The sequence below is a fragment of the Saccopteryx bilineata genome, chromosome 1 (assembly GCF_036850765.1).
Source record: "Saccopteryx bilineata isolate mSacBil1 chromosome 1, mSacBil1_pri_phased_curated, whole genome shotgun sequence".
NCBI classification, from domain to species: Eukaryota; Metazoa; Chordata; class Mammalia; order Chiroptera; family Emballonuridae; genus Saccopteryx; species Saccopteryx bilineata.
Genome location: NC_089490.1, coordinates 247,838,790 through 247,866,648, shown reverse-complemented (window position 1 = coordinate 247,866,648; position 27,859 = coordinate 247,838,790). Strand labels below are relative to the sequence as shown.

Genomic DNA, 27,859 nt, shown 5'->3' with positions numbered 1-27,859 from the left:
GCCATATTTATCACTGAAAAATTAAAAAGGACTCTTTTCTGCTTTCACACATACACACACAAGCAATCGCAATTTCAGGAATAAGAGAACAGAAATTGATTACCAAACCAGTAAATATTATGAGTTGTAAAATCAGTAAACATGAGCATCATTTCACACCAGTTATTTCTTTTTCTTGTTTATAGTTTTTATGTGTTAATAATTGTTTCAAAAAACTCAGTGCCACATTAATTATATAATGACATATGTATTCCAAGTACTTGTCACACAGTCAACCTATATAGAGCTTGTGGCAATGTAAATGTAGCAAAATCATGAAGAAAATCTACACTTTCATGCAAAAAGACATGATCTATACCGGTGCTTAAACAAAGAGGTAGCTAAAAAAAAAAAAGTGCCACCATTTCTCCCAAATGTGATTGATCAATTACATAAGACCTAAAAGTACACTCTGATTTGGGGGGGGGGGTATTTTGCTAACTGTTAAAACAGATTAATTTCACCTACATTATAGTAGCAAGTCTTCCCCACATGTTAATAACAACCAGAGCCATTCAATGTTAGTATTTTGTCGCCAGAGACAATAGCTACATCACTTGCAAACATAATGAACTCATTTTATTAGGCAAATAGTTGAATTCCATTCAAGTGCACTTAGTACAGTACTACACATTATAAATTGATTGAAATTAAAGAGCTCTCTGATTAGAAACGGGGTTTTAAAAAATACAATTAATACTGATTTCACATTATGTTTGTTTGGTGTTCTAATGAAACATACAAAGCACATGATTTAACTGTTTCCAGCATCTCTGGAAAGTTACTTTAGTCCTTTAATGTATTAAAATAGAAGTGAGAAAATACACCCCTGATATCTATAATTGAAAGTACAGTTTGAAAAACTGAAGCCAATTTGATATGGTTGATTCAGATATGGTTAAAGGTCAAAGGACAACTCTGGAGATGATAAAAGTTTTAAATTAGTCACATTTGTTGAAAAACCATAAACACAGGTGCCTGTAATGTTTGCACTGCATCAGAGTTTTCAAATCCATGTTTGGTTAAGTCTTTGAATCCTTGACTTCATTTCTTACATTACTGGCTACTGAGCAGGAATTTTTAAAAATCCAAATGGATTTCTCCTTTTATAAAATACTTTTGATTCATAACACCAAAAATATATACACAGGAAGACATTTAGAATTTTCAATCCTTTTTTTTTTTTTTTTTTTTTTTTGGAAATTGAGGGATCTCGCCCTTGAAAACTCTTCCTGTGTTTGCTTTCTTGGGGGTCTTCCTTTTCTCCTCAGAGCTTTGCTGCAGATTGCAGATGTGCATCAGCTGTTTAGATCGATACTTCCGTTGCCTGTTCCCACAGCCACAGAAGAGGTGGTTCTGTTAGACAATAGCTTGATCTTTGAAATTTACTTCTGGTAGGATTCTCGAACTTTCGCCTGCAGCGCATCACACGTCTTCTTGGCATCGCCTAGAAGCATGGCCGTGTTGGGTTTGTAGAAAATAGGATTGTCCACTGCAGCATAGCCAACACCCAAGGACCTCTTCATAACAATGACCTAAGGGCCGAAATTGAAGGGGGAGAGGGAATTTAGCCAATCAGGCTGGGAGGTGTCAGGCACACAAACGTCACCCTGCCCTCACTCTGAACAAGGCACGTACCACTACTAACTCTTGAATACAGAGATTTAAAAATATACCAGGAGTATTTTAATGCCTATGTACACTGTACTAACTTTAATTTCTAAAATAAGCCCATATTTTCATACCACTGAGAGGAAAAGTCATGTTGACAATAGTTTATCTCTAAGTGGGAAGATTAAAAGTGATTTTCTTCTCAGTGCTTTTGTCCATAAAGGCTACGTGTGACATTTTCCAGTCAGAAAAATAAGTGTCTTTTTATGAATGAGCTAGAGAACAAGCATAGTGCATAAGCTTCTACTACAAATTTTAACATAAATGTAGTGGAGTGGGAAAATAGTATGATTTCTATTCCATCACTTTAAGGTAAAATATATTAGAAAGTTCTAACACAAAAGCCCAAAGAGCAATCAACCACAAAGAGAGTGCTAACACCTAATATTATAGTCCTACAGAGCAAATCTGAAGGGATAAGCCCATCTCTAATACTAATATGCTACAGACATTTACAATTACACAGATTATGGGTAGTCCGGTCCTGCTAAATTATCAAGTCAGTTCTTAATGAAATGCAAAGCTTTCCTATGGTCCTCTAAGACATGTCATTGACCTCAAAATGAAAGCACTAAAAATATGTTCACACTTCAAATAGCACTAGTACCAGAACATACTCTGCAAACTCTCAAATATTAATGACCAACGCAGTAATTTTTCATATTCACATGAACCGGTGCATGGCATATATACTCATGCAACACAAACACAGCTTTAAATGTTTGCATTTGTAAAGTCAAGAGAAACGAAATTGAAGGGGAAATGCATATTCTGTAATTGTGGTATTTCTAATGCAGCTACAGCTCTGGAGCGGTGAAGGATATGCCCACTGCTGTGGCAGAGGGAGATTCATAAGTGTCTCAGCTCCCTAGAGTGCAGCCATTTGCTCTCTCAGAAGTAATGTGCGCCCACACAGCTTGCTTCCTTGTGCCATGCTGTTATCTGATTTCCAAATCACTTTCCTTCTAGATGCTCCACCACGACATACAAATTTAACACCATTCAATGAAAAAATGTGCTCATCTTCCTATATGAAAGCGATGATACTGACTCACTGCCCCAGAAAGAAGCCATCTGTTTCACTGGACTTGACCTTGAATTCGGCCAGACTCATTCCAAAAGCTCCTGTTTCAGCTGTGGTTACAGATTTTGCTAATCCGACCACATAACCTCATCTAGGTGTACTCGAGATTGGGACACATGTGTGGACTCGCTGGAGACCACACAGCAGTCAGAAATCATGTCAACAGACCTGGACCCTAAACATACTCTTAACTCCTGGGCCTCCAAACACTTTCGTCACTTCTCATCAAGTGACCAAGGAGAGTTCTGTGCGTGAGCCTTTTAAGAGAGGTTTGATTACTAGAATGAACACACAAAATCTGGAACCTTACCTGCTTTGACTTCCAGACCTCGAGAACTGGCATGCCGGCAATAATAGAGTTGGGGTCTTCTTGAGCTGCTGAGTTCACAGTGTCATTAGCCCCAATTACAAGGACCAAATCAGTGTCTACATAGCAAAAGCAAAAGGAGAAAATATAAATCTTAAGAGAGTCATTTTTGCTTCTTTTCAGGCAAATAAGAGTGATCTGACTTTATAACAACCCACACTTGTGCCAAGCACTGTCCAATGAGCTTCTCAGAGAGATTTGGTAGCTTAACTGATATCATACAGCAAAAAAGCAATAGGTCCTGCATCTAAACCAGAGCATCCTGACTGGAGCTTGTTGCATTATTTATGCTTTCCTTCCCCACAATGGATCTACCTAATGGGACTTTAGACAGTTCTTTAGTCATCCCATAATTATCTTCCCAATTACATTATTTTGTAATCTTTGCATTTCCTTTTCAACCTCTACAATGACCATTTAAATGCAATTTAATGTCTCATATACTTTTTGTAGCAATGTTTTTTGTGGTGTGTCACCTTGGGCAAGGGAAACAAAAGAAAAAAATAAACAAATGGAACTACAACAAACTAAAAAGTTTCTGCACAGCAAAGGAAACCATCAATGAAATAATTTACTGATACAACTGATAAGGGCTTGATATCCAAAATTTGCAAAGAACTTATAAAACTCAACATAAAAAAACAAACAATCCAATTAAGAAATGGGCAAAGGACCTGAACAGACACTTCTCCAAAGAGGGCATACTGATGGCCAATAGACATATGAAAAGATTCTCAACATCACTAATCATCAGAGAAATGTAAATTAAAACCACAATGAGCTATCACCTCACACCTGTCAGAATGGCTATCATCAATAAACAAGTGTTGGTGAGGATATGGAGAATGGGAAACCCTCATGCATTGTTGGTAGGAATGCAGATGGTGGAAAGCAGTATGGAGTTACTCTAAAAAATTAAAAATGAAACTGCATCATGACCCAGCAATTTTACTTCTGGGTATATATATTCAAAGAAAACCAAAACAATAACGTGAAGGAATATATGCACCCTAAGTTCATTGCAGCATTATTTACAATAGTCAAGATTTGGTAGCAGCCAGAGTGCCCATCAGTAGCTGACTGAGTAGATAAAAAAAAGCTGTGGTACGTTTATAAAGTGGAATATTACTCAGCCATAAAAGGAAGGAAATCTTACCCTTTGTGACAGCATAAATGGATCTGCAGAGTATTATGCTAAGTGAAATAAGCCAGTCAGAGAAAGATAAGTACCATATACTTTCACTTATATGTGGAATATAATGAACAAAATAGCAAACAAAATACATAGAAACCGACTCAGATATGGAGAACAGACTGACAGCTGTTAGAGGGGTGGGGGTAGGGGAGACTGAGTGAAAAAGATGAAGTGATTAAGCAAAGAGAAAAACACTCATAGACGCAGACAACAGTATGGTGACTACCAGAGGGAAAGGAAGGTCAGGGGAGGTGGAAGAGGGTAAAGAAGGAATAAATGGAGATGGAAGCGGACTGACTTGGGGAGGTGAACACACAATACAGTACACTGATGATGTATTACAGGATTGTGCACCTGAAACCTATATAATTTTATTAACCAAAGTCACCCCAATAAATTCAATAAAATAAAAAAAAAGAAAATGGTCTAAGAGTCTGCACTATATTAAACCTGTGTCCATAATTCCCGGAACTGGCAGGTTTCACACATCATTTAGCAACAGTGAAATTTGAAAGGAGGTATAAAATTAAAATGGTCTAAATTCCCTTTTTAAGCACTATAATATAAACTACCTCAGAACTTTGCCAAAATGCCCAAGTGAATGGAGACATACACAAATTTCATTATTTTTTCTCTAATAAAGAGTATTTTTTTTAAGTTTACAGTGGATACTTGCCAGAGGGAACTGGTTTAAGTTTAACAAACATAATCTTGGGCCAAATATCATTAGCATTCACAAATACCCCACGACAGCCACAAAGTACAGTACCTTCCCTAGTGAAGTCCTAGTGCTTTAAAGAAAGCAGAGGACTACTTTACTGACTGTGAATTGGTACAACTGGAAACCACTAAACACTGCAAGTATCAGACGCTAAATTACCAACAGCCATTTTATAAACAAGGAACCTAGTTCAAGGTCACGAGAGTGTCAGGGCCTAGGTTCCCAAACCAGGTGTGTTCTGAGTCCCTGGGCACTGCACCTCCTCCGGGCGGCCTCCCAGGACTGCACCATCCTTCCACTCTCCTCACAGGAAGAAAATCAACTATGCTGCTTACAAAGCTACTGAGCCTCATTTAGTCCTGTTCACTTCTTCAATGTCACCTGCATCCCCATAAGAAGCGGGTGACTCTTCGTCAGACAAGCAGGTTTTCCGCGACACCTCTGTTTACGTCCTCAGATTGGCACAACTTTCCTCACACTAAGAAGGTTTCCATGTCACCATGGGCCCCGTCACTTACCTGGAAAATCGTGGTTGATCTCGTCCATTTCCAACACAATATCGTACGGCACCCCGGCCTCGGCCAGAAGCACATTAAGCTGACCGGGCATCCGGCCTGCAACTGGGTGGATTCCAAACCTAGACATGAAACAAACCAACAGCTGGCTTACTCGATGGGCCAAAATGCACCGAGACCCCAATATCACCTCCCATCTGCACAGTTTGTTCTTGGCACCCCTACTTCTCCTGGTACTATCTCATCTCCACAGGCAGAAACAGAATTAGCCCAGATTTGCAGTCAATTTGCAAATGTTGGAGCTGGAGATCCAATATCTCAATATACACAAACTAGAGCTCCCTTCAGAAAAATAAGCGTAACCTTAGAACTTGACTCTTCTACATACGTTTTAAGTACAACAAACTTCCAACAACGTAAATATATAATATCGCCTTACGTTTAACAAGCATGGTGTGCTTTTGTTATACTTTCTGATATATCTTGAACCTTTAAAAACTTATGTAAGCCAGCATGGAATCAAACGTTTGCCATGAAAAAAAAAATCAATGTTTTCCCATCAAAACCTGAGTCTACATTCAACTTTAACTTTTATGTTCAAAAGTAGGGGAAATAAAATATTGCCATGTACATTAAGTTAATGGCCTACAATCTTTCAGAGCATGATAGGAAGCGATGGTATCCACGTCACAGAAGGAGACACGAGAGTAACACGCTGGAGAGGTTAAAATGCGGAGAAATGGACAAATCAGGGCCCCACACTTTGTCAAGGCAAAAGAAACAGAAGCATCAAGCGATTTCTTTCAGCCACAGCCAGAATGGGATTTTCAAAGTCATGTAATCCAACCTCTTCCCCGCCATATTGGTCTCTGTCTCCTCGGCACTGGGCACAATGCCTGTCATATTACAGGAAGGGCTCAATAAAGTGACTGAGTGAGTGAATAAACCCAGTGAAGAAATGTGTTTTAGAGCATCTCTTGGCAGGAATCCACGCAGTCTCAGCTTAAATACCTTCAGTGACCAGAAACTTACTTCGTCCTCAAATCCTACTGCATTACTGGACAGTCCTTGTGATTATGTGCACCAAACGCACACAAACACACACTGATTAGTAAGCCAGGGAGAACCCCCATCTCATTGTTTTCCAAGGTCTGTAGTTGTTTGTGCCTTCTGGGGTCATGAATCTGCACCCTCTTACATATGTGGGTCCCGGTCGGCTCTCCTACGATGCCAACTAAGCAGACCTCCTCAGCTCACTGCGGTGCCCAACCAACCTCCCTTCTCTCAGGTTCCCAGTCCTTCTCCCAGGATGCCTCCTAACAGTTTTGGGAAGGGAATAGCTCAACACAAGTCAAAATTTTAAAATGCTCTCTAAAAGCAACATTGCTTTGTGTAGAAGGTATTCTACTGAGTGGGACACTTCAAAGCATGTCAACACAAAAAATTTAAAAAAAAAACATTGCTAAACATTGAAACTAAACATTGAAATCCTAATGTCATCCTCTGTTCCACACCAGAGTTTTCAATAACTTCTGAAAACATAAGAAATGAGGCAGATAACTGACAACTGGTATTCACACTCTTCCTGTAGGAATACAAGCTATATTCAGCACGACTGCGGCTGTTTCCGTGGTAAAAGAGAAAGCATTTCCCTAATGTGATGCAGACTCTTCAGCTGAGATATCTACTTTAACATTTTAATACTTTTACAGTGGCAGTTAACATAAAACATCTGGGAAAAATAATTTCTCCAGGCACCCAAGTAATATGCTCATTAGATGGGAGCTATTATTACTAAACTTCAAAAATGAACAGAGGAGATGACGTCAGAGTAATGGCGGGGTAGGAAGCGATACCGATAAATCTCCCCCAAAACTCAACAAGATTTTCAACCAGAAACAGAAAAACCTATACTTGGAGCGTCCAGATGCCTCGCAATACACCCAAAGGTATGATTGAGTGAAAAATTGGCTAAATATATAACCAAACCCCGAAGGAAATAGGGAGTAAGAAATGCTCCGCCTTCCTCACTAACCTAAACAGGGCGGCTCTCTCTGGTAACTGTGAATATAGAAACTGAGGCGGGCAAAGGGGGTGAATAGATCCAGGCCGCCGTGGCACAAACGGCCGAACCAGGCTGTGGCACACAGATCGAAGCCGAGGAAAATCTGATCCTGTGGCAACCCGGGCAATACAAGCTAACACTCGCGCCAAACCCAAACAAAGAAAGACAAGCGGAGCGGCCATTTTACCCGGTCTCCTGGTTGGTGCACAGTTAGTAGGCGAGAATTTCTTCCTAGGCCCCGAGAGTGGGTGCCCGTGTTGCCCCACAGAGAGGCAGGGTCAGAGGCCTTTCTGTGGGCCGAGGGCAGAGTCTCTGAGCAGCCCCAGCGCCCTGGGAAAGCCACGCACGGGAGGGAGTGAGAACTAATTCCAACGGTGGAGATTTTCTGTGCTGGAGGGTGTTTCACTCAGAGGGAAACGGGGCCGGCCTCATATCCTGGTTTGCGTGCGCAGATAAGGAGTGAGCGATTCCTCCGAGTGCCTCGGCAGTGCGCGCCCGTGTTATCGCACAGAGGGGCAGAGTTAGGGGCCTTTGTGTGGGCCAAAGCGGAATCTCGAACCGCCCCAGCGCCTTGCAAAAGCCGCGCACGGGGACAGAGCGAGACTCAATTCCAACGCTGCAACTTTTCCCTGCGGTTGGGGGTTTCACTCAGAGCGTGAGACTGCTGGCCGGATATCCTGGTCGCAGACAGTGAGTGAGAGTTTCCTCCAAGCGCCCCGGAAGTGGGCGCCCGCTTGTGTTACCGGACAGAGTGGCAGAGCCAGAGGTCTTTGAGTGGGCGGAAAGCCCGCCTGATTATGCTAGCAGCTCTGACTGACTGAGCCTTACCCAGAGCCCTGTGCTGAGTGGAAATAGAGTGGGGAGTTGCCAGCTCTTTGAGCCTCTTACTATCCAGGCAGAGGCAGCAGCAACCCCATAGCTGGATTATCAGGCTACTAATTGAGGAAGGAAAGACTAGGAGAAAAGCTCCAGGAACACGGACTCTCTCACTGTCGGAGCCTATAAATGCTATTGAGCTTCGACTGCCAACGAGACTAAAGCACAATACATGACATTGCCATAGAGACTTATCAACTGCAAACCTCTACCTGAGCGTGCCAAAGGGGAAGAACCCGGGGTACAGAGTCACCGACCAGGAAGAGGGAGAGAAAAGAAAAAGCAAGAAGATAACCTCTCAAAATCAAGAATAATCTGCAGACTTTATAACCTATCCCATTTTATTATATTTGTTCGTTTGTTTCTCTTATCTTCATTCTTGATACTTTTTTTTCCTTCTCCAATTTGGCCGATTAACTCTCTACCGGTCTTACTCTCTCCTCTCCTTGAACTACACTACCCATAAGTGTTACATCTCCCATTATCTTTTCTCTTCTCTTCCTTTCTCTCTATGAGGGTTGCAATCCAAAACCCTTAACTCTCTCTCTCTCTCCTTTCTTTTTTCTTCTTTTACTGGTTCCCTCTTTTTTTCTCTCTCTTTCTTTTCTCCCTCTATATTAGTTTCTTCCTTTCTCCTTTACATCTCCTCTCATTCAAACCTCAATAACAAACAAATTATCTTATCTGGGACTCAAACCTATGTTTGTGGCATTTTGGGGGGTTTTACTTCACCTTTTTAACTCACTAGCAGTGCTCCCATCCCTGGCTCTCCATATTATCTAGTTCTTGTTCCACTAAATACAATAGTAAAATTTTTTAATTTGTCCCCCCATTTTTCCATTTTCCTCTTATTCCTCTCATCATAACTCTTAGACAACCAACACCTAAAAGCAAATCATTTTATTCTTGACCCAAATTTTTTCCTTATTTGCTTTTTGTGGGTCCATTCGCTCTTTTTTTTTCTTTTTTCTTTTTTTTTTTCCTTTTTTTTTTTCTTTTTTTCTTTTTTTGCCCCTTTATTACTTTTCCCCAATTCAGGCCCTCCATCACAGGCATTGTTTGTTATAATTCACAGTCCACCACAAGATTTTCTCAAGAAAGAGGGGAGAGAAGAGGAGAGGAAAAAAGGAGGGGGGGAATAATCTCCTTTTTTTTAAATTTTTATTTTATTTTATTTTTCTTTATTTCATTATTAATTTAAAAAAAAAAAACTCATACACTATGGAATACTACTCAGCCATAAGAAATGATGACATCAGATCATTTACAGCAAAATGGTGGGATCTTGATAACATTATAAGGAGTGAAATAAGTAAATCAGAAAAAAACAAGAACTACATGATTCCATACATTGGTGGAACATAAAAATGAGACTAAGAGACATGGACAAGAGTGTGGTGGTTACCAGGGGTGGGGGGAGGGAGGACACGGGAGGGAGGGAGGGAGAGAGTTAGGGGGAGGGGGAGGGGCACAGAGAACTAGATAGAGGGTGGCAGAGGACAATCTGACTTTGGGCGAGGGGTACGCAACATAATTTAATGACAAAATAACCTAGACATGTTTTCTTTGAATATATGTACCCTGATTTATTAATGTCATCCCATTACCATTAATAAAAATTTATTTAAAAAAAAAAAAAAACTTTTCGATTTTTAATTTTTTTTATTATTATTTTTTTTAACTTTTTATTCTTTATTAAATCTCATTAATACTATCAACAAAACCACCCTCAGATGCCATTAAGGAAGAGAAAATCAAATATCATGGATACAAAAGAAAGAGAGGTAACACAGCTAGATGAGGAAAAATCTATGGAGAAAAAATTTAATATATTGGAAACTTTGGAGCTAAATGACAGAGAATTCAAGATAGAAATCCTAAAAATCCTCTGAGATATACAAGAAAACACAGAAAGGCAATTTAGGGAGCTCAGAAAACAACTCAATGAACACAAAGAATATATGTCCAAGGAAATTGAAACTATAAAAACAAATCAAACAGAGATGAAAAACTCAATTCACGAGCTGAAAAACGAAGTAACAAGCTTAGCTAATAGAACAGGTAGGATAGAAGAGAGGATTAGTGAAATAGAAGACAAGCAACTTGAGGCACAACAGAGAGAAAAAGAAAGAGACTCAAAAATTAAAAAAAATGAGATAGCCCTACAAGAATTATCTGACTCCATCAAAAAGAATAACATAAGAATAATAGGTATATCAGAGGGAGAAGAGAGAGAAAATGGAATGGAGAACATACTCAAACAAATAATAGATGAGAACTTCCCAAGCCTGTGGAAAGAACTAAAGCCTCAAGTTCAAGAAGCAAACAGAACTCCAAGTTTTCTTAACCCCAACAAACCTACTCCAAGGCATATCATAATGAAATTGACACAAACCAACAGCAAAGAAAAAATTCTCAAGGCAGCCAGGGAAAAGAAGAATACAACATATAAAGGAAGGCCCATGAGATTATCATCAGATTTCTCAGCAGAAACTCTACAAGCTAGAAGAGAGTGGACCCCAATATTTAAAGTCCTGAAAGAGAGGAACTTTCAGCCATGAATACTATACCCATCAAAGCTATCCTTCAAATACAAAGGAGAAATAAAAACATTCACAGATACAGAAAAGATGAGGGAATTTATCATCAGAAAACCCCCACTCCAGGAATTACTGAAGGGGGTTCTCCAATCAGATACAAAGAACAAAAAAAAACAGAGCCACAAGTAAAAGCTCCAAGAAGAACACAATAAAACCAAATTTAAACTGTGACAACAACAAAAAGAAAGAGGGGGAGAAGATGGAGATTAACAGTAGCAAAGGACGATGGAGTGCAAAAGTACTCACAAAATAGTTCGCTACAATGAACAGGGTAAGGACCCTTTTCATTACTCAAAGGTAACCACCATTGAAAAAACCACCACAGAAGCACATGAGATAAAAAAGATAGCAACAGAGGAAAGATGTATGGAATACAACCAAATAAAAACAAAAGATAGAAAAACGAAAGAGAAGGATCAAACAAGACACAAAACTAACAGAAAGCAAGATATAAAATGGCAATAGGGAACTCACAAGTATCAATAATTACACTAAATGTAAACAGATTAAACTCACCAATAAAAAGGCACAGAGTAGCAGAATGGATTAAAAAAGAAAATCCAACTGTATGCTGCCTACAGGAAACTCATCTAAGTAACAAGGATAAAAACAAATTCAAAGTGAAAGGCTGGAAAACAATACTCCAAGCAAATAACATCCAAAAAAAAGCAGGTGTAGCAATACTCATATCGGATAATGCTGACTACAAGACAGCAAAAGTACTCAGAGACAAAAATGGCCATTTCATAATGGCTAAGGGGACACTGAATCAAGAAGACATAACAATTCTTAATATATATGCACCAAACCAAGGAGCACCAAAATATATAAGACAGCTACTTATTGATCTTAAAACAAAAAATGACAAAAATACAATCATACTTGGAGACCTCAATACACCGCTGACGGCTCTAGATCGGTCATCCAAACAGAGAATCAACAAAGACATAGTGGCCTTAAACAAAACACTAGAGCACCTGGATATGATAGACATCTACAGGACATTTCATCCCAAAGTGACTGAGTATACATTTTTCTCCAGTGTACATGGATCATTCTCAAGAATTGACCATATGTTGGGCCACAAAAACAACATCAGCAAATTCAGAAAAATTGAAGTTGTACCAAGCATATTTTCTGATCATAAATCCTTGAAACTAGAATTCAACTGCAAAAAAGAGGAAAAAAATCCCACAAAAATGTGGAAACTAAACAACATACTTTTAAAAAATGAATGGGTCAAAGAAGAAATAAGTGCAGAGATCAAAAGATATATACAGACTAATGAAAATGACAATACGACATATCAGAATCTATGGGATGCAGCAAAAGCAGTGATAAGAGGGAAGTTCATATCGCTTCAGGCATATATGAACAAACAAGAGAGAGCCCAAGTGAACCACTTAACTTCCCACCTTAAGGAACTAGAAAAAGAAGAACAAAGACAACCCAAAACCAGCCGAAGAAAGGAGATAATAAAAATCAGAGCAGAAATAAATGAATTAGAGAACAGAAAAACTATAGAAAAAATTAATAGAACAAGGAGCTGGTTCTTTGAAAAGATCAACAAAATTGACAAACCCTTGGCAAGACTTACCAAGGAAAAAAGAGAAAGAACTCATATAAACAAAATCCATAATGAAAGAGGAGAAATCACCACGGACACCGTAGATATACAAAGAATTATTGTAGAATACTATGAAAAACTTTATGCCACTAAATTCAACAACCTAGAAGAAATGGATAAATTCCTAGAAAAATACAACCTTCCTAGACTGAGTCAAGAAGAAGCAGAAAGCCTAAACAGACCTATCAGTAGAGAAGAAATAGAAAAAACCATTAAAAACCTCCCCAAAAATAAAAGTCCAGGCCCTGACGGCTATACCAGTGAATTTTATCAAACATTCAAAGAAGACTTGGTTCCTATTCTACTCAAAGTCTTCCAAGAAATTGAAGAAGAAGCAATACTTCCAAACACATTTTATGAGGCCAACATAACCCTCATACCAAAACCAGGCAAGGATGGCACAAAAAAAGAAAACTACAGACCAATATCTCTAATGAATACAGATGCTAAAATACTAAACAAAATACTAGCAAATCGAATACAACAACATATTAAAAAAATAATACATCATGATCAAGTGGGATTCATCCCAGAATCTCAAGGATGGTTCAACATACGTAAAACGGTTAATGTAATACACCATATCAACAAAACAAAGAACAAAAACCACATGATCTTATCAATAGACGCAGAAAAGGCTTTCGATAAAATACAACACAATTTTATGTTTAAGACACTCAACAAAATGGGTATAGAAGGAAAATATCTCAACGTGATAAAGGCCATATATGATAACCCATCAGCTAACATCATATTAAATGGCACTAAACTGAAGGTTTTCCCCCTTAAATCAGGAACAAGACAGGGTTGTCCACTCTCTCCACTCTTATTTAATGTGGTACTAGAGGTTCTAGCCAGAGCAATCAGACAAGACAAAGAAATAAAAGGCATCCATATCAGAAAAGAAGAAGTAAAGGTATCACTTTTTGCAGATGATATGATCCTATACATCGAAAACCCCAAAGAATCCACAAAAAGACTACTAGAAACAATAAGCCAATACAGTAAGGTCGCAGGATACAAAATTAACATACAGAAGTCAATAGTCTTTCTATATGCCAACAATGAAACAACTGAGAAGGAACTCAAAAGAATAATCCCCTTCACGATTGCAACAAAAAAAATAAAATACTTAGGAATAAACATAACAAAGAATGTAAAGGACTTATATAATGAAAACTATAAACCATTGTTAAGGGAAATCGAAAAAGATATAATGAGATGGAAGAATATACCTTGTTCTTGGCTAGGAAGAATAACTATAATCAAGATGGCTATATTACCCAAAGCAATATACAAATTTAATGCAATTCCCATCAAACTTCCAATGACATTTTTTAAAGAAATAGAGCAAAAAATCATCAGATTTATATGGAACTATAAAAAACCGAATAGCCAAAGCAATCCTAAAGAAAAAGAATGAAGCTGGGGGCATAACAATACCTGACTTCAAACTCTATTATAGGGCCACGACAATCAAAACAGCATGGTATTGGCAGAAAAATAGACACTCAGACCAATGGAACAGAATAGAAAGTCCAGAAATAAAACCACATATATATAGTCAAATAATTTTTGATAAAGGGGCCAACAACACACAATGGAGAAAAGAAAGCCTCTTCAATAAATGGTGCTGGGAAAACTGGAAAGCCACATGCAAAAGAACGAAACTGGACTACAGTCTCTCCCCCTGTACAAAAATTAACTCAAAACGGATCAAAGATCTAAACATAAGACCTGAAACAATTAAGTACATAGAAGAAGACATAGGTACTCAACTCATGGACCTGGGTTTTAAAGAGCATTTTATGAATTTGACTCCAATGGCAAGAGAAGTGAAGGCAAAAATTAATGAATGGGACTACATCAGACTAAGAAGTTTTTGCTCAGCAAGAGAAACTGATAACAAAATAAACAGAAAGCCAACTAAATGGGAAATGATATTTTCAAACAACAGCTCAGATAAGGGCCTAATATCCAAAATATACAAAGAACTCATAAAACTCAACAACAAACAAACAAACAATCCAATAAAAAAATGGGAAGAGGATATGAATAGACACTTCTCCCAGGAAGAAATACAAATGGCCAACAGATATATGAAAAGATGCTCATCTTCTTTAGCTATTAGAGAAATGCAAATCAAAACTACAATGAGATACCACCTCACCCCTGTTAGATTAGCTATTATTAGCAAGTCAGGTAATAGCAAATGTTGGAGAGGCTGTGGAGAAAAAGGAACCCTCATACACTGTTGGTGGGAATGTAAAGTAGTACAGCCATTATGGAAGAAAGTATGGTGGTTCCTCAAAAAACTGAAAATAGAACTACCTTATGACCCAGCAATCCCTCTACTGGGTATATATCCCCAAAACTCAGAAACATTGATACGTAAAGACACATGCAGCCCCATGTTTATTGCAGCATTGTTCACAGTGGCCAGGACATGGAAACAACCAAAAAGCCCATCAATAGATGACTGGATAAAGAAGATGTGGCACATATACACTATGGAATACTACTCAGCCATAAGAAATGATGACATCGGAACATTTACAGCAAAATGGTGGGATCTTGATAACATGATACGAAGTGAAATAAGTAAATCAGAAAAAAACAGGAACTGTATTATTCCATACGTAGGTGGGACATAATAGTGAAACTAAGAGACATTGATAAGAGTGTGGTGGTTACGGGGGGGAGGGGGGAATGGGAGAGGGATAGGGGGTGGGGAGGGGCACAAAGAAAACAAGATAGAAGGTGACAGAGGACAATCTGACTTTGGGTGGTGGGTATGCAACATAATTGAACGACAAGATAACCTGGACTTGTTATCTTTGAATATATGTATCCTGATTTATTGATGTCACCCCATTAAAAAAATAAAATTATAAAAAAAAAATGAACAGAAATGTTATTTTAATATTTTAATAATAATACCGCATTTTAAGCGTGAATATAAAAAAATAAAGAGAGACTTGGAAAGAAAATGCACTACATTAAAATCACCAATGTATACTCTTTAGCCTGCTGATTGTCATGAATCTAGGAAAAGAAAAAGACATGATGAATGGAGGTTTCCGAGGTGCTTGACTTTGTGAACAGGCACCTCAGTGTCCAGCTGAGGATCTGAGCCTTTTCTTCTACAACAGGTGGCCACGCAGTCCCTGCGGTTCCCCGGGCAGTAACAGCGGCAGTCAGAAAAAAAATACATTATCGAGCTCAGAGAAGGCAGGATCACTCACATGTAATAATTCCAATTTTAAAAAAAGAGGAAAGAGGATTTCTGTAATCCTTACAAAAAGTGGGAAAGAGGACAGAGCACAAAGCAAAACAAATGCACATAAGAGAGTGACTTGGACATGTGGCTGTAAAGGCACGCAGGACACTAAAGTATGTAAGAATAAGGAATTAATTTGGACATCAAAATTAATAAGGATAGTAACTGATTATAAACCACCAAGGAAAATGGGAATTCATGAGTCAAGATGGATAACAGATTTAAAAGTCAATATGGAAGGAAGAAAGAAAGGGAGGGAGAGACACTCTATAGTGATAGACCATCAACTGATACATGTGGTGGGTTATAAAACCACCATTTTGCAACCATCATAATAAAATTGGTTCAAATGGAAATCATCAGCTTGTGCCTGACCTGTGGTGGCACAGTAGATAGAGCATCGACCTGGAATGCCGAGGCTGCCAGTACAAAACCCTGGGCTTGCCTAGTCAAAGCATGTAGGAGAAGCAACTACTATGAGTTGATGCTTCCCTCTCCTCCCCCCCACATATCTCTCTTTCTCTCTCTCTCTCTTCTAAAACCAAAAAAATGAAATTTTAAGAAAAGAAGAAAATTATCAGCATGTATTCAATCTAGGGAGTAAACTTTGATGAGGAACAGAACTTGTGCAAAGTCTTAAAAAGAACTCAGAGCAGTATTCCCCTGTCCCTTGCTCTTAACAGAAAAAGAAAAAAAATTTTAAGACTTTCAGGCTTTCTGCCTGACTAGTGGTGGCACAGTGGATAGAGCATCAACCTGGTACACTGAGGTCCCAGGTTCCAAACCCTGAGGACATTGGCTTGAGTGTGAGCTCATCAGTTTGAGTGTTGGGTTGCTGGCTTGAGCATGGGATCATCGACATAATCTCAAGATCACTGGCTTGAGGAAGGGGTCACTGGTTTGGCTGCAGTCATGGCACTGGTCATGGCACTATGAGAAGCAATCAATGAGCAACTAAAGTGTCACAACTACAAGTTGATGCTTCTCATCTCTTTCCCTTCCTGTCTGTCTCTTTGTGTCTATCTGTCTCTCTCTCTTGCTTAAAAAAAAAAAAAAAAAAAAAAAAGAACTCAGTGCCTTCTCTGGGAGCTATTCTATTGAAATTAACCAATAATAAGAATGAGTAGTTGTTAGAAATAGTAAACATCTATACTTTCTGCTCAACAGGAATTTGATTAAGTGGACAGAGTCCCTATTTCTTTTTCCCCCCAGCTAACAGTTCCTTGTAAATACCTAACAAAACAGATTACCAAGATTAACAAACCAAAACCCAGACAAGAACTTAAACTGAAACCGGAATTTCTTACGCATTTTAATGCACTGTTTGGTTTATATGGGTACTAACTCAATATTCTTCTAAATATTGTGTGGAAGAACCAAAGGCTGAAGAATGTACTCCAATAAAGGCAGAAATCCATACTATAATTAAATTTTAGGGGCCTGATGAGTCTTTTTTAAAAAAATAATAATGGAACAAGATAATTTTCAAAAGAACATCTTAAAATCAAAAATTTAATTGGAAAAGTTGGTTTCACTTTACACACGTTCTAATGCATTACTAATCAGCTGATTTATATTCACGGTTAATGCCAATTTGTATTGATATATCTACTGTGTCAATTTCAAGTCGATGTCAAATTCACACAAGGCTGCTTTTGCACACTCACAAACAGGGGTTTTTACCTCTGTCACCGACTACACCCAATTATATAACTATTGATAAATAACTCGAGTTAGTTCAGGGAGCTGCTGCCTAAAAGCATCAGAGGGTACTTGGAGAAGGTTCAAGGGAAACACAAAATACCCAGCAACTTAGAAAATAACACACTCCAAGTGAAAAAAAAGATCAGCTGGTTAGAAAAGAGACAAAATCTTATTTTCAAGCAGACCAAACAAATCAGAAATCGACCAAAAAGTCCTCATTTTTGTAAAACAGAATAAAATGAAATGGTCTTCAGATACAAAAGAATTGAAATTAAATTAAAAAAAAATTTGTTGTTGTTAATTTAAAACAAATGCCCCCACTTAAGGAATGTTTTGGGCTTCTTTTCTGTGGATCAGGAAGAGAAGGGCTCATTAATCTGGACTGATACACTACCCACCTCCCATTCAGTAAAAAACGGAGTCAAGAGTATTTCACACACAAATGTGAAGGATGGAAGATTGTCAGTGGACATAATCCAGGCAGCTGCAGCTGTTGGGACAGCCCTCCAGGTAGGCGAGGAGGGAAGGGATATAAACGAATGGTCTGAGCTACTAGTAAGGGAGGGACAGCTTAGGTGGGACTCAGGACTTCCAGAACAACCTAAGACATCCCTTGTACCTCACTCCTATAGTACTCATTGCCTGGAGTTACTTGTCTGTGCTCTTTTGAGATGTTAATAGTAGTTTTAGACACCAAAAACTTTCTCTTAATCTTCCCATCCTTCTAACCACTAATATGTATTTCCTGTTTTCCCCACATCCCTTCCTCTTCCCAAATGGGATGGTTGAGACTTAAGAAAGACTAAGAGTCATTGCACTGCATGACACTTAAGGTCTGAATGAGTTTTCTACTGCTGCTATAACAAATTACCTCAAATTTAGTAGCTTAAAATAACCCAAATTGATGTTCTTACAGTTCTAGAAGTCAAAAGTCCAAAATCAGCATTCCCACCCTGAAATCAAGGTGTTGGCCAGGCTGCAATTCTTCTAGAAATCCACTCCTTGCCTTTTCCAGCTCCTGCCTGCCCTCATTCTTTGGCTTGTGGCTGCATCACTGTGACCTCTACTATTTCCACTGTCACATTTTCTTCTCTGACTCTGAGCCTCCTCCCTAGTGATCGTATGGGCCCACCTGAATAATCCAGGATAATCTACATATCCCAACATCCTCCCCTGAAATCTACAAAGTCCTTTTCATCATTGTAAGGCAACACATTCACAGATTTTAAGGGTTAAGAAGTGAACATATTTGGACTGGGGGGCGGGCATTATTCAGCCAACCACAAACTTCCTTTCCAGTCCTAAAATTCCATGAACTAAGGCTTCTATTTTAGCTAAATAAACCAATATACACTTTGTGATTTACTTTTGGATTTCAATTTTGTATTCCTCTTTGATACCAGTTTCTTTGTTTAATTTTAATTTATTCTTTTCTTAATACTGCCTTTGCTTATTTTTAAATTATTCCATTTGGCTATCATCTTTACACTTTCACTGAGGTGTCTTGGACCAAATTAGAAATCAAAAACCTCTAAATATATTGGTTATTATTGTAATATTTGATTAGCTGTAGACTTCCTAAAAGACGACGTTTCTTTTGAGCTAGTTGCAAAGGGTAAATAATCACAAAGCTAACCAACATGTTATGCAGAACATCCCAAAGGACAGATCACTTTATATCTGTTTGCATAATAATTTATTATACTAAACTTTCAGACTAAAAGATTGGAGAAAAACACACGCAAGGCTATTACAAGAGAATGCCAATGTTTTGATAGAAACAACAGAACACGCTACATTTGTAGAAATATGTATGTGCAATGTGAGTTTATAACAATCCTGGCCCATGTAACTGGCTCATCTCCAAAGTATGTATTAAAGTTAATTATATCAGACATCGGTTGGCCATGACCAGCAATTTCCAGGAACCGACAGCCAAAGCTCGTCAAGGTTCCATCATCACATGAAGAATATCCAGAATTCCAAAATGCAAAGCCTATTAGCCTTTTCCTTCTTCCCTTTGAACTACAAAAAATTAGTTTTATTGTGTACATGCTTTACAAAACAAAATTGGCTGTCCCTGACCACAGCAAAATTCTACAGAAGGGAAAGAACGACTCAAATGAGATGCCAGGAAGACCTTCCACGCTCTCGCCTCTCCTCCCACCGGGGTACTACACCATAACAGATAGGTTGACATGGCTGTGCTCTGCAGATGGCGAGTGTTTTGGGGACAGGAGCCATGGTTTATTTATCAGTCCCCCATAGTACCTGGCACTCTGTTACACGGATTCATTTACGACTGGGCAGGGTTTTAAACAACATAGTAAGCCCAGTAAGGTATGCTGACTCATGAACTTTCTATGCCTCCTTTTAGAGAAAGAAGGTAGGGGCATAGTCTAGAGGTGCAGTTAAACTCTCTAGAGGAGTGGTTTTTAACCTTTCTACACTTGGGGGCTGGTGAAAAGAGAATTATTTTGGGGACCACTAAGGCAGAAATCACCCTGAGCATAAGTGAATCCAACTAAGATCACTGGGTCTATAATCTCCATACAGCTTCAGGGTGGTTACCGTAACTCTTTTGGGGATGGGCTCAAAATTTCTGGTGGTCTCTTGGTTGAAAAACACTGCTCTAGAGTACCACCCCCTGGGTTCAAAACATTCAGACAGTTTACTTCTGTGCGCCCCTCTTCCCTCATGTATACAATGGGACTGATAATAAACCCTCTTCAGAGGATTACTGTGAAATTTAAGAGAGACCGTTTATGTAGAGAGCTTTTCATAGGAAGCACATTAGATCAATGCCAAGCACACACAAGCCATTAATAAATATAACCTGCAATCAATAAATGTAACCTGCAATCATGAAGTTGTATTCAAATACATTTTGGTAATCTAAAGGTTCACCTGGATTTTTCAAATAATCATTTGAAATTCTGGTGATCTAAAGGTTCACCTGGATTTTTCAAATGATCATTTTAATGATCATTATATAAAAAGAAATGCATGTTCTTGCATTAAAATAAACATTGGTTTGATATCAACATTTGCTAGGTTGGTTTTCTAATTTTCACCTTGAAACCTGAGTAAATATCAATATAATCTAACAAAAGCCGGAAATTCTTGTACTCACAACTATATCTAAATACTAGAGAAATTATACAGTCAATGTAGACTGAGGCAAACCAAACACTGAACTCACTGGGAACTTGGCACAACTAGTGTTCAAATACAGATTTACTTTGACATAGTCAAATTTCCAAAGGCCATATTCAACCCTCCCACAGATACTATTAGGCAAAAAGTACTGTTTCCTCAATTGACAAATATCATCAAGTCAGGGGCAATCTCTTCAATTATCTTGAGGTGAAAAAAAAAAAACACTTTTTGCTATTTTCCTCTCTCATATATGAAAATAATAAAATCTTTCATAGAACATTATATAGTAAAAGTGAAGGCCTCAGTCACCAATAAAATAGACCCAGGCACAGTTTAAAAAAAAAAAAAGTAGAATAATCTACTTGAATGAACAGCCTGATCTTCAAGGCCTTTTAAATGAACAAAGATATAATAAAAACAAATGGAAGTGGAGACAAGCGCTATCCATGAATACTGTGTGAACAGCATAAAATTTGGTAAAAAAGCCATTTCTTAAAAACCCATCGTTTTTAAGCCTCTTTTATAATACAAGATAATATAAATCTCATTCTTAAACTTTTTTACTACCTCACATTAGACTTCAGACACCACAAGCTCTAAAGAGGACATGGCAATGTGAACTCCCATGACTGTGGCCTTGGAGACAACATGTCCTGACCAGGGTGCATCGTACATAGTATCTTGGATATGCGGAACTATTAAAAAGTAAATAACCTTGTGGGGCCTACCACAAATGTTCACATAAACTAGATTTTCCTTTTTGTGTTATGGAAATATGAAGATTTAGTTCAGCAATAAACCATGAAGAGCCAAGTATCCTAACATAGGGACCACTGTGCCCATTCGAAAGTATTTAGAGTGCTGCTTTCTCTATGTTGCAGCCTCTTGCTATTATAAATAGTGGAAGCGATGGCCAGATCTTTTTTTCAATCTCTTTTAATGTTTTGGGAATCACTATGCAAAATATATTTTCATACTCAAGATATTCAAAGGTTTATTTTCCTTTCTGTTACTGTGTATTCTATTTTAAAAATCAAACTACAGGATGGTGTACACTGATAGGATTTTGGAATTCTGCCTATTTAATATCATCAACCAACATTTACCTACATGTATGATTCTCAGCTCCTAGGAGGAAGACAAATTAACTAGGAAATAGACATAACAAAGGAAAAATAAAAAGAGGGGTCCTTTATTAGAAGTCTACTTATTCTTCCTTTTTTGAACCATCAATTTTTATGAGTCAATAAAACCTGAGGAGTTAAAATAGACCTTAAAGATTCTTCAGTCCAACCACGTCCTAAGGCAGAAATCCTTCATTTAGAATTGCAGTGAATGGGGTATACCCCATCAGAAACAAAACAGGACAGGAGTTCTCCATGATGCAATAGAGCCCCTGGTATGGGCTACACTTTAAGGAACTGACTCTGTTTGCATGGGGCAATGCTCCATTCAGAGTAGGGTCCATGGAGGTAATAAAAAAAGATCTGGTCCCTGGCTGGTTGGCTCAGCAGTAGAGCATCAGCCTGGCATGTAGAAGTCCCAGGTTCGATTCCTGACCAGGGCACACAGGAGAAGTGCCCATCCGCTTCTCCACCCCTCTCCCTCTCCTTTCTCTCTTTCTCTCTCTTCCCCTCCCACAGCCAAGGTTCCAATGGAGCAAAGTTGGCCCAGGCACTGAGGACCATGGCCTCCACCTCAGGCGCTAGAATGACTCCAGTTGTAACAGAGCAACGCCCCAGATGGGCAGAGCATCACCCCCTGGTGGGCGTGCCAGGTGGATCCTGGTCAGGCGCATGCAGGAGTCTGTCTGTCTGCCTCCCCATCTCCCCTTTCACTTCAAGGGGAAAAAAAAATACAAAAAAAAAATCTGTTACTATATTCAACATTTCTTAATTTGTATATTTCACCTGTGAAAAATATAATGGGATCTTAGAAGTAAGCTTTCTTTGGTTTATCACATTCTGATCAGAATTTCTGATTGACAATTACAGACCACTTATTAAAAGTGCAAGAAAGAGCTGTTTTTAAAAGAAATTTATTTTAGTAAGTTTAGTTCAGAATAAAACTTTATAAAATATGAAGCAGGGTAGATGGGCCATAAACTACCCTCCTGGTGAAAAGGGTAGCAGCTGGGCAGGGCTGGTCTCTCCATTTGAGGAAGAACATGGTACTGACGTGGGGGGAAAAAATCTTCCTGACAAGGCAGACCGCGTCCGCAAGAGCTGATTAATGAGAGAGGCTCCGGATTCAACTTCCTGGCGAAACTTCTTAGGCAAAAGGAAGAACACCCAGCTTTCTAAAATTGTGAAAGTCCTTTCTAGAAGCAGTGGTCCAGACCAACTCGCTCACACAATTCCAGACGAAGAAAACAACAACAACAACAAAAAGAAAAACCCACTCATTTAATTTCCTAGGAGTTTCCAGAAGCCAGGATTAGAGAACATTCTGTACCTTTTTTTTTGAAGGCTAATAAGGGCTGAACTGCTTACTGTGATCTGAAGCCTGGTGTTCATCCATGGCCTGCCTTTCTTCAGGAGAACTGTGAAGCTTACAAGAGCTTGCGCAAACGTCTCAGGGGCACAGTTTCTCCGGGACAGGACAGTAGAACCTGTTCTGTGATGGTGAATGAGGAAATGTTTGACAGAGGGCGATAGTCACATTTCCCATGTATGCATGTGCCCTGTGACACAGAGACTACCCCCAAAACAAGAAGCCACCTAAGGAGGAGGCGGTCGGGCGACCCAGTGTCACATGTCTCTACATGTGCAACATTCACCATGTCACAACACTACTTCACCCACTTGGAGGGGGTTATTAAAGACTGTGTGCCCAAATATGGCTTTTCCATCACTGAACCAAAGCCCAGCTACCAAACCCAGAAGAGAAACAGAAGGACTACTGAAGCAGTTTTTATTTCAAAGTAACCAAAAAGACTCTGAAGAATGATGTCAGAGAGAAAAAAAACAACACAAAACTTCTAATTTACCACGAATGTTCCAGAATAGTATATTCTGACCTACTGCAGAGAGTTAGTAGAAACGATGCATAATTTCATCTTTGTGTCTGAATAAGTAAGGATGCTGTTGAAGGGCTCTGACGATGAAATGCTAGTGAGCACCATAACATGCACACTATAAGCAAGATACTGAAGAATCCGAAAGCGAAATGAGGAGGGCTTTTATTTATTTGTCCTCTGCCGTGTTTATGTGAACCTTAGTGAAAAAAACAAGCTCAGAGAGTTTCTTGTGACTAATACCAGAACTAAGAACCAAACGCCACCGTGACGGGCAGAGGCTCCGGTTTCATCAGCTGTGAAAGTTTCCCACTTAGACTGCAGAATACTGGAGACAAGGGTTTCCAAGGGATGAGTCTAGAACGTTCATCTGGCAGAGGCTTTACAAAACACCTGAATTCCAGGATTTGACACAGTCCTCCACTCCAAGACAGGGTGGAGCAAAAGTAGGATTATAGGTGTGAGTATACAAACAACAGAGTTTATTTTTGCCTTATGTAGGTGTATTGCAACTGTAAACCTACTTTTGCCCACCCCTGTATGCTGTTGACTGCGTAAAGCCAAAGATAGTCTGGTCACCAGTCAGAATCTGGGAGGAAGATGGCCACTCCCTAAGGGCACAATTGCCACCTCTGATCCAAGACATGCCTGGTAATTCTATACACAGACTGAACACAGATGTGAATGAAGAAGACACATGCTTTCTTTGGTTTTCCTCTAGTCCCCCAAAAGTTTCACTCATCTGACTAATTGCACATATCACCCCCATCACTGTCACCCACCTGCCACCATGCTTTTCAAGAAGGCTAAGAAGTACCCAATATTGTCACAGGAAACCGGAAACATTGGCTAATTCAGACCCTCACCAAACAGAGCCACTTCTAACTTTGAAAGGAATACTTCTACACCCCACATCTGAATTGGAAACACAATGGGGTTCTGGGTGACTCAGAATTCAGAACATCTCAAAGTCCATTAATTAACCTCCCAGAAAATGTAAACTCCTCCAGAAAATGTAAATAGGGTCAAGCATTTTAATCTGTGTACTCACTGATAAAGTCTCAAGACCCAGACCAGTGCCTGGCACAAGGTAGTAGCCAATCATCTGTTCAGTGACTGGTCATTCATAGTCATAGACAGTCATGTCTAAAAACAAAGTATTACAAGGCTGGAATGAAACTGCTAAATATTTCTATTTCTTTGCTCAAATACTATACTGGACCTTTTATCAGGCCAAATTTCTATTCTCTTTGGAAGCATGGGCCTTCACTGCTTTTTAAATCTGCAAGTCTTAGCTCTTCCTGTACCCAAAACATGACAAGTCCGAGAGGCTGGACTCTGTTTATCTGAATTTATATAATCCAGGAAAACCCAGTCAGAGCAAAAGAACCTTCTAGCATCTTCAAAAAATGGATTTCTTAGCAAAAACAGCATATATCTAAACCTACAGCCATGTCAGACAAGACCACAAAACACTATTAAACTGTAAATACTATTGGCAGCTAGAGGTGTTTAGACAGAGAATGAAAAAATTAATATTTTTAACAACCAGCAAGAAACATCATGCCATGAGCAGGATAAGTAGTCTGAACTGTCCTCTCCTCTCCTTTGTCTTCCTTCCCTACTTCTGAGCTACTTTCCTTGGCAAACTATCACCTTAAATCAATGGTTCTCAAAGTGTACGCCAGGGCGCACTGGCACGCCCTAGATTTCCAGGTGCGCCCTATGGTATTCCAGAGAAATATGTGACTGTTGGGGACCAAAAAACCAACAGGGATTTTGGAGTTTAGATTTTGGGGGGACAGAGGTGTGGGGTATTGACTGTAAGCTGACAGTCTGCCCGGCGCCCTACGTCACTTACCTGATTAGGTTGCAAAGGCTGTTAAGCTGTGGTGCTGGATTGTTTACACTACCCCCCATGTTCTCCAGAAAGACCGGAGGCAAGTTTCTTCTATCCTTTGTTTGGTGTAAAGTTAAGATGATATGTATGGTGGGGGTTTTCTGCACTCAACATAATTAAGAGTAAAAAGAGAAGAATTCTTCAATGTATTGACGAGAAAATGATAGTTTGCTTTTCAAACATATGCCTAAACATTGAAGAAATCACTAGGACACATCAGGCTCATGTTTCTCATAAACACAAAAATGAAAAAACTTAACACTTGAGGCAGGAACTGCCGAATTTACTAAATCTTACTAAGAATGTATCTATATATATAAAGATAAATTTTGTTGGGTTTTTTTAAATCCCTTTTTTACAAATTCTAAAAAGCATAACTCAAAATATGTAACATAAAATGTTTTTTAATGTCAGAATAAACTTAATTTTTTCATATTTATTTTAATTACCATAAAAGCATGCTGGACTTTATATTTTTTTCTTTAATATTTGACTTAATTATTATAACATATTTCTCATAAATTTGTATATAGTGAGCCTACAATTATTTGTAGGCTTTTAAATGCGTCCTGACTTTAAAAAGTTTGAGAACCACTGCCATAAATGAACTTCATTCATTGACTCCTTTTTTTATACATTTTTTTCTTTGTAACTATAAACTTTGAGAGTGAGAACAGGCCAATGCATTCTTGTATTCTCAGTACCTAGTAATAATTTTTTTTCTTCTTTTTCCAAGTGAGAGGAAGGTAGAGAGAGAGACAGACTCCCACATGCACCCTGACCAGGATCCACCTGGTATGCCCACTAGGAGGCAATGCTCTACCCATCTGGGGCCATGCTCACCACTGAGCCATTTTTAGTACCTGAGTCAAAGTTACACAGAGCCATCCTCAGCGCCCAGGCCAATGAGCTCAAATCAGTCAAGCCATGGCTGCGGGAAGGGAAGAAAGAGAGAGAAACAGAAGGGAGTATGGGGAGAGTGGAGAAGCAGATGGTTGCTTCTCCTGTGTGCCCTGACTGGGAATCAAACCCAGGACATCCACATGCTGGGCTGATGCTCTACCACTGAGCCTAGCTGCCTGGGCCTAGTAATAAATTTCTATCAATAAATTATGAATAGAAAGGTACAGTTGAACATTAACATGAAAGCAATGTATAACATCAGTTAGTCAAAGAGGTTGAGAGTTGCTTCAGAAATTCAAAAGACTTCTGTGATAATCCAAGCCAATAATGTTTGATAAAAAGAAAAATCAAGCAGTGATTTTTTTTTTAATTACTCTTCTTTCTAAGACTCATTCACAGGGAACACTATCTCTGCTTTATAATGAAAAGCCTATCATATCAAGCCAAAGAACAGGAAAAAAAGACAAAACAATGTCTGTGGTCTGACCAGATTTTTTGCATTAAAACACTTTCAGAAATCAAGCATTTAAGTTAGGTAGGCTACAGAGGTGCTCAGGGCAACTGGGGAGCAAATATATCCCAGCCAGAAAAGAACGTCTGAGTCAGCGAACTTGCACGACTTTCCGAAAAGAGCCCTTGTCGTGAAATGCCGTGGGCTTTGTGATGGAATCTCAGCGAGTTACGACCACAGCCAGTGCAAAGGCAAATGCGGCTTTCTCCAGATTGGTCGCAGGCCCCGAAGTCAGAAGACTGGGTAACAGAGGTGATTTCTCTGGGCACCGCCTTGGCATAAGTCACATGTCCCACTGGCACACTTCCACGGGGGACACGTGCAACTACATCACCACATCTGGACGCTGGGCATGCTGTGGTCCTGCGGCTTGTGAGTCCCGACACCAGTGGCCCGCAGTGGTGCTCCATGAGCACATGGAAGCCTCGATGTGATAGAACTGTCTGTCAATACAGACTGGCATTATTACAGAGCGAGGGAACTTCCATGGCCATCGCCTGTCACGCACAAGCCTGTCTCTTTAAAAAGAAGCTGGCGTCTCTGTCTATATAGAATCCTAACTTTGTAAAGAAAATACACATTTCTCCTGTGAAAAGTTGATGACATATGAAGCAAAATTAACCAAG

General features: G+C 39.1%; 1 protein-coding gene across 5 annotated transcripts in view; it reads right to left on the bottom strand.

Annotated features, from left to right (window-relative positions):
* Positions 1–596: 596 nt before the first annotated feature.
* Positions 597–27,859, bottom strand: part of NNT (nicotinamide nucleotide transhydrogenase) — a 108,048-nt gene continuing 80,785 nt past the window's right edge. For all 5 annotated transcript variants that reach the window (XM_066240625.1, XM_066240623.1, XM_066240622.1 and 2 more), the window contains exons 20-22: positions 5,596–5,714; positions 3,105–3,220; positions 597–1,574 (exon numbers count right to left, since the gene is read on the bottom strand). In XM_066240625.1, coding sequence (XP_066096722.1) covers positions 1,425–1,574; positions 3,105–3,220; positions 5,596–5,714 — 385 coding nt within the window. In that variant the 3' untranslated portion in view covers positions 597–1,424. The remainder of the gene's footprint in view (positions 1,575–3,104; positions 3,221–5,595; positions 5,715–27,859) is intronic.